The 12785-nt window shown below is 41.5% G+C and overlaps 1 protein-coding gene across 8 annotated transcripts in view; it reads right to left on the reverse strand.

Moving 5' to 3' along the window:
* EYS (eyes shut homolog) overlaps positions 1-12785 on the reverse strand; it is a 537363-nt gene that overhangs the window by 24475 nt on the left and 500103 nt on the right. For all 8 annotated transcript variants that reach the window (XM_081187035.1, XM_081187037.1, XM_081187041.1 and 5 more), the window contains 4 exons: positions 6260-6432; positions 4507-4689; positions 2140-2306; positions 954-1098 (listed from right to left, as the gene is read on the reverse strand). In XM_081187035.1, coding sequence (XP_081043161.1) covers positions 954-1098; positions 2140-2306; positions 4507-4689; positions 6260-6432 — 668 coding nt within the window. The remainder of the gene's footprint in view (positions 1-953; positions 1099-2139; positions 2307-4506; positions 4690-6259; positions 6433-12785) is intronic.

A 12785-nucleotide genomic window follows, 5' to 3' on the forward strand; every position in this document is an offset into this window, starting at 1 on the left:
GAAGAGCTGGAAATTCTGTGGAAAACCACCTCCCAACAGTAGAATTTATCCCAATGACTTTGCCCATTCCTATAGCTCAGGACTGGGGAACCTTTGGCATTCCAGATATTGCTGGAGTCCAAGTCCCATCAGCCCCAGGCTGCTGAAGCCCCACCTGCCCAACTCTTTTACATCACATTAATTCTATAATGCCATCTATGTACATGTTTTTTTTTCTGGTTTTGACCTTTAAAGCCCTATGCAGTCTAGGACCCACGTACCTAGTGGACCGCCTCTCCTGGTATGCCCCGTGGAGTACCTTAAGGTCCACAAATGACAACATTTTGGAGGTCCCAGGTCGCAAGGTGGTTAGATTGATCTCAACTAGGGCCAGGGCCTTTTCAGTACTGGCCCCGACTTAGTAGAATGCTCTATCACAAGAGACTAGGGTCCTGTGGGACTTGACATCTTTCCACAGGGCCTGCAAGACAGAGCTGTTCCGCCTGGCCTTTGGTTTGGACTCAGTCTCACCCTTATGTTTCCCTCCCCTTATGGTTTTGATCTATGGGTGACTTTTAAAATGAGGCTGCATTTTAAATTGCAATTTAACCTGTATTTTAAATTGCCCCCCCCCATTATGTTTTTGCTGTAATTTTACTGGTGTTAGCCACCCTGAGCCCAGCTTTGGCTGGGGAGGGCAGGGTATAAATAAAAATTATTATTATTATTATTTATTATTATTATTATTATTATTATTATTATTATTATTATTGCTTTACAAAGAACAGGCAAGACTGGCTCCTACTCCAATAAGCTTACAATTTAAAACAGACACAGGGGAACAACCGACAATGGGGCAGATAGAGGTATGGTGTGTGTGTGATAATACGTTTAATGTAAACGTGAAGAGTTGCATCCAACATTAGTCATGCTTAGAGTAAATCAAATGCAATGCAAGTAAAATTGTTAGTTACCTTGAAAGCCATTCTTAAAATTGGATCCATTTGGTAAGAGTTCTGGGATGTATTCAATGTAACCTCCTACGTAAAATTGGCTGAAGACATTGAGCCCAACCAAAGTTCCTGGAGATGTGATGGTTTTGTTTTCATGGTCATCCACCTTTCAGACAAAAGCGGAACAAAACCTGTTATTTGTGGAGCAAATTGAGTAGACCTCTTATCTCATCCTTACGTCCCCACAAGCTTCCAAACATGGAGAAACCACCAATAACATGTTTTGGATTACAGTCTAAGCTTCAAATCAACGAAGGGTAGAAGGCACTGCTGCAATTGAGTAGTAAATATATAAATAAGGTCTTTAAATTTCCAGGGTGGTCATTCAAAGAGCTTTTAGAGGTGTGCAAGTACGTCTGCTGATGTAGCAAGTTGTACCCCTCCCACCCCCACTTTCCACTCCAGCATCCTTATGTATTCTTTCCCAGAGTGCTCTAGAATTTCAAGAGCAATTTGTAAGGGGCAGAGTGTGTGTGTGTGTGTGTGTGTGTGTGTGTGTGTGTGGTGGGTGGGAGAACTGCTTTTGAAAATGGAGAGGGGCATTCAACAACCTTGTTGTATGAAGTCTTCAGGACACAGCACATAAATATATTTAACTCTTAGGATTCAAGACTATACATTTAAAATAAAATATATTTAAAATAAAAAAATTCCTTCCAGTAGCACCTTAAAGACCAACTAAGTTAGTTCTTGGTATGAGCTTTCGTGTGCACGCACACTTCTTCAGATACCAAATTCCTTCCAGTAGCACCTTAAAGACCAACTAAGTTAGTTGGTCTCGTATCTGAAGAAGTGTGCATGCACACGAAAGCTCATACCAAGAACTAACTTAGTTGGTCTTTAAGGTGCTACTGGAAGGAATTTTTTTATTTTGACTATGGCAGACCAACACGGCTACCTATCTGTATATATTTAAAGTTTTGTTTGTATGACAAGCTTAATAAAGGTTATATACCGTATCCTGCCCCTTGCACCAAAGGAGCTCATAGGTGGGTTCTTCTACTTTTATCCTCACAGCAACCTTGTGAGGTAGGTTAGGCTGGGAGGCAGGGACCAGGCTGAAGCCACCGCCAACCACCCCACCCCCAGTGAGCTTCGTGGATACAAAGAAGAGTTTTATAAGCATCTCTTCCAAAGGAAGCATTACCTTTATCCAGCCATCCTGAAGAAATCTGCCAAGACTGACCACGTGAATATGTCTTGTCAGATCTAGCAGCTCACTAATGATAGTGGCTGTTCCAGATCCTAGGTTGTAGCTGTACACCAGGCGGCCGTGGCGCAGGCCTAGCACTAAGAAATCATCGCCATTAAGACCTGGAGTAAGAATAACCACAAGGGGATACATTAAGGGAGTGAGTCTTGGGTCACATTACCAAAACGAAATGAGAGGATGCAAGAAATGATAGCCTAGATACCACAGAGGGATTGCAGCTAACACCATGTGCCCACCGCTTCCCAAGCCAGCGGTTGAGAGGGCACAGGATGCAGAGTAAACAGGCCCAGAGTTCGGCTGCTTTTGCAAGGAGGTCATTGCAGGCTTATGGCATTTCGTAATGTTTTATTTTAGTTATTAACATGCAGTTTGAGCAGAGGTCGGACAGGCATCCAAAGTCCACTGCTCCCACTTCAGATTTCTCCAGAAAAGCAGAGAGCACCTCTGTTTCTACATTGCCCTTATGCTTAATCCCACTCAAAAACTAGTCTGGTGGCCTAGTGAAACAGGAATTTGGGGAGAAGATTCATGGGCTATTTTTTCCCCCTTTCAGAGAAGGGGTAATGGCACAATCAGCTGGAGGACCAGGGTAACTGACAGGTCCTTTTCGTTCTGGCTAGTGAATGATGTTGGCTAGTGAATGGGGCTTTCAAGTTTTACCAGTTTGTTGATTAGCACAGAGGAAATCAGAAACTCTGCAAAACACAAGCAGAGGCTGGATACTTCTTTCCTTTGATGGATTTCCTACTTCATGCTAGCAGATGACACAGTAACACTGCTTTCCCAAATCATTTGCATTTTTAATTAAAAGTTCATTTGAAAAATGCCCAGAAACTCCAACTGGCTCCAAGAACTGCAGACAGATTGTTGACTGGGAACATACAACCCCCTTGCTAGAGCAGCTCCCACACTGGCTACCTATAAAGCCCTATACAGCTTAGGTCCAGGCTATCTGAAAAGCCTATTTCCTCATGTGAAACTGCCCAGGCTCTGAGATCTTCAGGGGAGGCCCTTCTCTCAGTCCTCACACCCTCACACGGCCTTCTTGGTGGCAGCTCCCAGGCTTTGGAAATCTCTCCCGAGAGAAGCTAGACCGGCTCCCTCCTTGCTGTCCTTCTGCCGGCAGGTGACAACTTTCATGTTCCAACAGAAACGGCTGTTTTGGAGGAATGGGCTGGTGCTGTGCTCTTTTTATTGTAATTATCTGTATGTGATCACACACACACACACACACATATCTCCCCACTTCTGCATTATTATTAAGGCGCATATATTAAGTTCCAAGCTTTGCTTAATCTAACAATGTCTTGGCCTCAAATTCTCAGCCACAAAGTTTGCTGATTGTTGTTTTTTATAAGCAACAACAACAATGTGGGAATAGATTTTGTTCCAGGAAAGCTTAGAGGACTAATTTTCTTCTTTCCTCACAGCTGAGAATCAAAGAATAGCAGGTATGTCTGTCTGTCTGTCTGTCTGTCTGTCTGTCTGTCTCTCTCTCTCTCTCTCTCTCACACACACCCCCCCCCCCAAGGTGGGGATTACTTCTGAGTACACATATATAGGAATATGCAGCCAATTGTCACAGTGCAAAGCGGTCTTCCTAAACTTTCCCATGTTCCTTCCATCTAGTCTTCTGATGCCCCCTGGTGGCTTTACATAGATTAGTATACAGATGAAAGCACTAAGACATTTTCTCTTTCATTTTCTCTTTAGTTCTATACCCAACAATCACATTTTATCATTTGCATGATACCCTACGCAAACCCCTTTCCACAGTTATACAGGAGGCTGCTTTATACTAGGTCAAGCCGTTTATCCACCCTGCTCTGTATTGTCTAGACCAGCCTTTCTCAACCTTGGGTCCCCAGATGTTGTTAGACTACAACTCCCATCATTCCTGACTGCTTGTCCTGCTAGGCAGGGATGATGGGAGTTGTAGTCCAACCATCTCTGGGGATTCAAGGTTGATAAAGGCTGGTCTAGACACAGGCTACTCTAACTGGTTTCTAACTGGTAGAAGTTCTCCAGGGTGACCAGAATCCAGGGTTGTACAGGTGTGCCTTTGAGACAGAATATCTGCCTTTTCTGAAATTAAAAAGTGACTATAAGGAATTTACTGGTCAAGATCTCAAAATAAACATTATTTTCTATGTAATAAAAATATAACAAATGCTATGTGCACTTCTGTTGATGGTTCTTGAGGTGCCCAGAAATCGGAATCCATATATCTATATCTCCCCATTTACTTTGTCTTAGCCATTTTTATAACACTCTTTCCCCAGAGAAACACGAATAACTTACCTTGACCCTTCTGACCAGTGAAAAATATCAGGTTGTCTTTCAGTGAAGAGTTGTGGTTTGCTAATTGAAATTTCAGTTGGAATTCATAGTAGAGGCTGATGTTTGGAATTGCTGAATAGGCTAGGAATGAGGTATAGCCAAAGCTATCTGTTCCACTGAAGTTAGGATAGGTAATATTAATAACTGTTTGAAAAACACAGAAAAGGAAAATGCCGTTGGGGGAAGCACAGGTGAACAGCAAGTAATGGCCTAGTTCATATATACGATTTCTTAGCATCCAGAATTGAGAGCTAGGATCGGGTTCTCCACACATTTCTCCTTTGTTTTGCAAGCCAGTTTCAGCATATCAACTGCCCCTGATTAGCTTAAGCTACCATTCCCTGTGGTTTGATATCCTGGTTAGTAGACTGAAATTAAACCACAGTTCCCCATTTGGTACATAACAAGGATAGGTTAAGGGCCAAATTGATGACACATTACACAAACCCAGGCCCTTGTATGGCAGGTGGGAGGGGGGCTTTAACCCTCTGACCCCTGCTTTAAACTTCTCCCCCATAATCAGTGGTGGCTTATGACCACTGAGACTGGTGGTGCAGAAGGCCGGGAGTCCAACAGCAGGGGGTGCTATAGCCAATGGCAGGGAGAGGCAGAGCTATTGTCAACTAATTCTAGTTCTGACCCTTCTCCCTACCGAGTTCCACAAGGGCAACACTGAAACAAAGGAGAAAGCTGCTAGCCAGTGTGCCACTCCTGGTAGCATGTAAGGAGGCAGGCAAATGCGGGCTGATTAAGGGCAGTCTGAGGTCGGTGGGGCAGGGCTGCATTTGCCCTAATGGACCAACTTCCACCGCCCATAGTTGACATGCTCCTCTTTCTTTCCACACCTGTATGTCTCTTGTGTCTGGCTGAAACCAATTTTGAAGAGGGTTGCCTCTCCAGGTCCAATGTAAACTCCAGGTCTGTACTAAATTGATCTGCTTTAACTCACTACCCTTGCCCTGGTGCCTGCCTCATTCTTTCTCTCTTCCATGCTTAACATAGGCGAGGGAGTAATACTCACTGCAGAACTGCTTATAAGCAATGTCTAGAAAGACAGGGATTCACAGGAGCCTTTTGGTTCTCAGCCATCTTGGGCATGGCCGCACATGTTTGTAGCAGCATTCAGGAACATCAAAAACCATGGGAACCGCATCACCCTGGGTGCAGGTACACATGTGTGAAGCACCATCTCCTGGTTGATGCCTGGCACTGCAAGGAGTCCCTCTCCACCACTCTTGTAAGTGTAGGGAAAGAAGTGGGGCTCTCAGTAGGTTAGGGGTCTGGCTGACTTAAATGGGTCCCATTTAAAATTGGTAGCAACTTCAAACATTCTAAATGAATCCAATTCAACTGAATGAACTGGAGGGAATGTTCCCATTGTTTGTTTGTTTGTTTATTAAATATATAATGCCCCCACATCCTCTGACGGGGCACAGGATGGAAAAGGCACAAACTGTAAACCAATTAAAACATCTAAAAAGCAACAACAATTCCAGTACAGAGGCATACTGAGGATTACAGACCCAGTGCACTAAACTGTATGTTCTTGAACATCTGAAAAGTAGGAAGCAGAGAGAAGTAATGAAGTCAATTTGCCCGGCAACAAAAAGGCTTTTTTTTTGTCATTTAACACAAAGAAGCTTCAGTCTATCTCTCTCTGTTCTCTCTCTCTCTCACTGCATTTGACTTGCTAAGTTCTGCATTCTTCTCTTACCATCGTTACAAAGGATTCCAGTCCTTCCATAGGGACAGAGGCACAAGGTGTCTTGGCTGGATTTTGGAAAACATGTTGCTCCATTTCCACATGGGTTCTCCTCACAGGTTGAAAGCTGACATAATTTCCCAGAGTAGAGAACAGAGCATTCACAGAACCAGTTCTCTGTATCACTGTTAAAATTTAAAAGAAGAGAAAGGTTACCAAATAGCATTTGTTAAGAAGAGGGATGTAAGAAGGTATCAATTCCCATTCCAGCCAGTGTTCATCGCATGCAGAACTATTTCCATTTGGCTGCAGTTCAGCGTCCAGCAAAGACTACATTATTCAACTCATTTATTCCCTGTGGAGGAATTTTGCATAATTAAATGCGTGATCGATCCCATTATCATTATGTTGTTCCACACCATTAATTTCAATGCAACAGAAACACAACACAATTTTTTTTTGGGGGGGGGAGGAGAAGTGATAAATTATGTACAGTTTGCAGAGTGAAAACAACAACAGTGAATACTGGTTGCATTTGCTGGATTAATTTCTGTTCCAGATACAGAACGAATAAGCAAATATCAGCAATTTCTGCACCCGTTTTCATTTCCACCAGAATCTGCCTTTGAAAAGGGGAGGTGAAAATCTTACCCACCTTTCTACCTTATATTGCAGAATATGTCTGTCAAACCTGGTTGTTTGCTTCTGGTTCAGGTTTATTTCTAAGCCTGAACCCCTTGTTCTTAAGCACAAGTCCTGCTTTATGTTTCATACAATTCAGTTAATAAGATTCAAACCCTTGAAAAATATTCCCAGCTTTTCCATGCTGTTCATTTCCTCAGTGTGTGTAATCCTCTGAGGGCTTCTGGTCAAATACTCGTGTTGCAAGGAGCAACAGCGGAAAATCGGGAATTAGCTGGAGAAGCAATTCAGAAAGTGGGAGCTTTACAAAAAGAAGTTGAAGAAATTAAAGGAGAAGTCAAGCCCCTGCACAAACAGGTGGGTGAACAACAAATCTATCTGTCAGTGGTGGAACTGAAAAATCGTGAGAACAACATCAAATTGAGAGGCATCCCGGAACTCGAGCAAGGAGACCTGATTGGATACTTGACGCAGGAATTTACGAAGTTCTGGGGCTTAAAGGAGGACACAGATTTTAAGATTGTCTCGGCATATAGACTGGGAAGATTGGTAAGGAAAGACAGATCCAGAGACTGTTTGATAATTTTAAGATCAAAGGAAGAGAGAGACAAGATCCTAGGTCTACACTTCAAAAAAGCAATTGAAATACAAGATAAAAGGGTGGAAATTTATAGAGATATTCCGAGACAGTTGCTGGACCTCAGAGCCACCTACTCAGAACTAGCAAAATTGCTGAGACACAACGCAATTCCCTATAGGTGGGAGTTTCCACAAGGATTATCCTTCACTTACAAAGAAAGGAAGGTCAAAATTAGAACACCTGAAGATAACCAAAAGTTCCTTCACGACCACGGAGAAGATCTCCAAAAAGGAGTGGATTGGCTTCCAGTTTTACCAGCACCAATACTGCCTGGAAGCGGGCTAACGCCTGCACCCTCGGGACCTGAGCAAAAGGAAGACACCTCATCCTAAGAACATCTTAATTAGAACAGGATGTCTCTGCAGCTACTTAGTTGGAACATAAATGGCGGGAATTCTCCGGAAAAAAGAAGGAGGATATTTCATATCCTAAAAAAAGAACAATTGGATGTAATATGCCTTCAAGAAACACATGTGACTAGGCTCCATAGGAAAGTATTAATCAATAAAAGACTTGGCCAAGAATTTATCTCATCAGACAAAGTTAAAAAAAGAGGCGTTGTAATTTATGCAAAGGAGAACCTGTCACCAAAATTTCTATTCAAAGATGATCATGGAAGAATTCTCGCAATTGAAATCCAAACACAAGGGGAAAAGATTTTGATATTAGGAGTTTATGCGCCAAATGATGGAAAATCAGAATTCTATAAGAAGCTGCATGAGACAATGATGGACTATTTGGACTATTCCAACATTATTGTGATGGGAGACATGAATGGGGTGGTGTCTACAAATATGGACAAATCCCAAAATCAAAACTTAACAACAGACGGCAGACTCCCTAAAACCTTTTTTGAAATGACAGACAATATGGACTTGATTGACATTTGGAGGACAAGGAACCCCTTGGGTAAAGAAGGAACCTTCTTCTCTGAGGCCCACTTGTCATGGACACGAATTGACCAAATTTGGATATCTAGAGGGCTGGCCCCGAAAACAAGAAAAGTGGAAATCTGCCCAAAAACCTGCTCCGACCATAACGCCTTAAAAATGGAATTGAGACTTTTCCCAACTGGATCCTTCAGATGGAGAATGAATGACACCTTGTTAAGAGATCAAGAGATTGTTAAGAAGGCCCAAAAAACGCTAAAGGACTACTTTGAAATAAATTTGAACACCACGGTGGAGAAAAGAACAATCTGGGATGCAAGTAAAGCTGTAATGAGAGGGTTTCTGATACAACAGAATACAATAAAGAGAAAATTTTGGAATGGAAGAAAGGAAAAAATTCTAGAGAAAATAAGTGAAGGAGAGAAAAAGTTGAGAACCAAACCGAAGTCAAAAGAGGTGCTAAGAGAGATCAAATTCTATCAAGCACAATATTCGAAACTGATCAATCAAGAGATTGAGTGGAAAATTAAACAAATGAAGCAGAGATCGTTTGAATCAGCAAATAAATGTGGAAAATTGCTAGCTTGGCAGTTGAAAAAAAGACAAAAGTTAAATACGGTTACAAACTTGGAGATTCAAGGAAAAATAGTTCAGAAACCAGAAGAAATAAGAAAGTGCTTCCACAGATACTTCAAAGAGCTTTACGCACAGGGGCCTCAGAAAGAACTGGAAATAGATCAATTTTTGAGGATAAATGGACTACCTAAAATAAGCCAAGATAAAAGATCAATCCTTAACAGTAAAATAACTCAACAGGAAATTGAAGGTGCCATCCAGAACATGCAGCTGGGCAAATCTCCAGGCCCGGATGGACTTACCTCCAAATATTATAAGACTTTGAAGGACTTCTTGATACAACCGTTGTTGGAGGTTTGTAACCAGATCATGGAGGGGAGAAAGGCACCGGAAACGTGGAAAGAAGCATTCATCACATTGATTCCCAAGTCAGAAAGGGAAAAGACTCAGCTTAAGAACTACCGTCCCATCTCACTCCTGAATGTGGATTACAAAATATTTGCAGACATTTTAGCAAATAGACTTAAAAATGTACTAAATGAAGTAATTCACAAGGACCAAGCAGGCTTTCTCCCTGGTAGACATATGTCTGACAACACCAGGAACATTATTGATATACTGGAGTTGTTGCGAATTAGAAACACAAGGGCTGCTTTAATCTTTATTGATGCGGAGAAAGCATTTGACAACATTTCTTGGATGTTTATGAAGAAAAACTTGAAAGGGATGGGAGTGGGACGGGGGTTTGAAAATGGATTAGAAGCAATCTATTCAGAACAAAAAGCCAAACTGATAGTGAACAATGTGGTATCTGAGGAACTCCAAATTGAAAAAGGGACACGACAGGGGTGCCCTTTATCCCCTCTGTTATTTATTTCTGTTCTGGAGGTATTGCTGAATATGATCAGGGAGGACCAGTTGGTGCAGGGTATAGTGGTCGGAGCGAAACAATACAAACTGAAAGCTTTTGCAGATGACCTAGTCATTACAGTACAGGAGCCAGAATCTAGCACAAAAAGAGTTCTTGAACTTATTTTGGAGTTTGGTCGGGTGGCGGGATTCAAGCTAAACAAACAAAAAACTAAGGTTTTGGCCAAAAATTTGACGCCTACAGAGATAGAGGGGTACCAGAAAGAGACAGAGCTAAGTGTGGTTAAAAAAGTGAAATACCTGGGGGTATCTCTGTCCACCAAAAACTTAAATCTATTCAAAGATAATTATGAAAAATGTTGGTCGGAGATCAAAAAAGACTTGGATATTTGGTCAAGATTGAAACTTACCTTGTCAGGCCGAATCGCAGCTATAAAGATGTGTGTTTTGCCAAAAATGTTATTTTTATTTCAAACCCTCCAGGTCGTGGACAGAATGGAATGTTTTGGAAAATGGCAGAAGGATATCTCTAAGTTTGTCTGGCAGGGCAAAAAGCCCCGAATTAAATTCAAAATACTAACTGACTCAAAAGAAAGAGGGGGGTTTGCCCTGCCGGATTTAAGGTTGTACTATGAGGCTGCAGCCTTCTGCTGGTTGAAGGATTGGTTTTTGTTGGAAAACACCGATGTCCTAGATCTGGAAGGGTTTGACAATGTTTATGGTTGGCATGCATACTTGTGGTATGACAAGGCGAAGGTTCATAAATTGTTTAAAAACCATATTGTCAGAAAATCAATTTTTGCCGTCTGGATGAAGTATAAGGACTTATTAGAAAGCAAGACCCCGAGGTGGTTATCACCAGTGGAAGCCAAGATCTCTAAAAAAAGGCCCAATATGGAGGCCTACTGGCCAAAATATTGGGAATTGATTGAAAGAGTTGGAGATAATTGGAAGCTCCAAAGCCAGGACAAACTAAAAAACAAGGTGCGAGATTGGTTACATTATGCTCAAATTCAAGAGGTATTTAAAATGGATAAAAAAGTGGGTTTCCAGTTGGAGAAATCGAAACTGGAGACGGAGTTACTAGAACCAAAGACTAAGGTACTTTCGAGGATGTATGACTTGCTGCTTAAATGGAACACACAGGATGAGACAGTTAAATCTGCTATGATAAAATGGGCACAGGATGTAGGACACAACATTATGTCTGAGGACTGGGAAAGGTTATGGAACACCGGTATGAAATTCACGGCATGTAGTGCCTTGAAAGAGAACATTATGAAAATGGTATACCGGTGGTACATGACCCCAGTCAAGTTGGCTAAAATATATCATCTTTCTGATAATAAGTGTTGGAAATGCAAGGAGGCAGAAGGGACATTCTTTCACCTCTGGTGGACCTGCCCGAAAGTAAAGGCCTTTTGGGAAATGATACATAATGAGCTGAAAAAGGTATTCAGATATACCTTTTCTAAGAAACCAGAGGCCTTTCTTCTGGGCATGGTGGACCGGAAGGTGCCAAAGAAGGACAGAACCTTGTTTATGTATGCAACCACAGCAGCTAGGATTCTTATCGCAAAGTTCTGGAAGACACCAGATTTACCCACACTGGAGGACTGGCAGACGCAGCTGATGGACTACATGGAGTTGGCAGAAATGACTGGCAGAATTCGAGATCTGAGCGAAGAAACAATGGAGGAGGACTGGAAAAAATTTAAGGACTATTTGCAAAAACATTATAAGTTGTTTGAATGTTAAGATTGTGCACGATTAAGAAACGTCATGCTTCTGCAATTTATTTTATGTAAATGATAAAGTAAGTACTGATGGAAAAAAACGAGACAAATTAGAAACAAAATATTATGTTTATTAAGAGTGTTAAAACTAAATTACAAATTTTCGAAATTGGTAACATAATAAATTTAAAGGTATAATAAGATGGGAAACAAGATAACAAATTGCTGAACTGGTTAGAATAATGAATGCAATGCTGAGAGGATGCGAGGAGGTCCAAAAATGAGCCGTCGAAGGACGCTATGAAAGTATCTTAACTTTTTCTTCTTTCTCTTTACTTTTCTTCATATGTAAAAAAAAAAAAATGTTTCTTGCATGTTGCTGTGTAAACAAATTTGTTAACCTATGGAAAGAAACGCAATAAAAAATTTTATAAAAAAATAATAATACTCGTGTTGTCTCAGCAAAATGCACGAAACAACTGCTGTGCCTTCAAGGCCAAAAGCAAGTGTGAGGGAGAAGAGGGGAATGTTTCTATAGCTACGTCTTCAGTTGCATATCAGCTGTAATGGAAGTGATTCTGAATTGGAGCGTCCAAAGGAGTTGCAAAAACCCCATACATTTAAAGCACATTACTTCTGCAAAGTGTAGTTTCAAAAGTGTGCTGGGAATTGTAGTTTGGTTAGGGGATAAGCTACAGTTCCCAGGATTATTTTTTTTTCTGGGGGGGAAGCCATGTGCTATAAATGCAGAGAGTGGATGATCGTGCTAGTTCTGTGGAACGCTTACTCCACAATAAAATTACTTAAGTGTTTAAGATACTACATGACTCTTGTTTTTGCTGCCACAGAATAACATGGCTGCCCCTCTGGAAATCGAATCACAGCAGTCAACATTCTCCCTGTAACACCATCTGATGTAACCAGATATTATGGCAATGTGGTGTTTTCAGACGCAGCCACACAACTCTTTCCTACTTTCTCGTATGCTACAATATCACATTGGGAGTTTCTCTGACACCCACACTACTTGTCTCTCTGTTGTGTCTCATCACACGCTGGCCATAGCAATATGGGAACCAGAGAATGGGGCCTGCACCCTCTCCTTTCTTCCTCTAGTGTGCCAATGAGAATGTCAGAAACATTTGCTTCTGCTTTTAAACCAACCAGAGTTTCCTGTTACATCC

This window comes from Podarcis bocagei (assembly GCF_964188305.1).
Source record: "Podarcis bocagei genome assembly, chromosome: 3".
In the NCBI taxonomy this organism is placed as follows: Eukaryota; Metazoa; Chordata; class Lepidosauria; order Squamata; family Lacertidae; genus Podarcis; species Podarcis bocagei.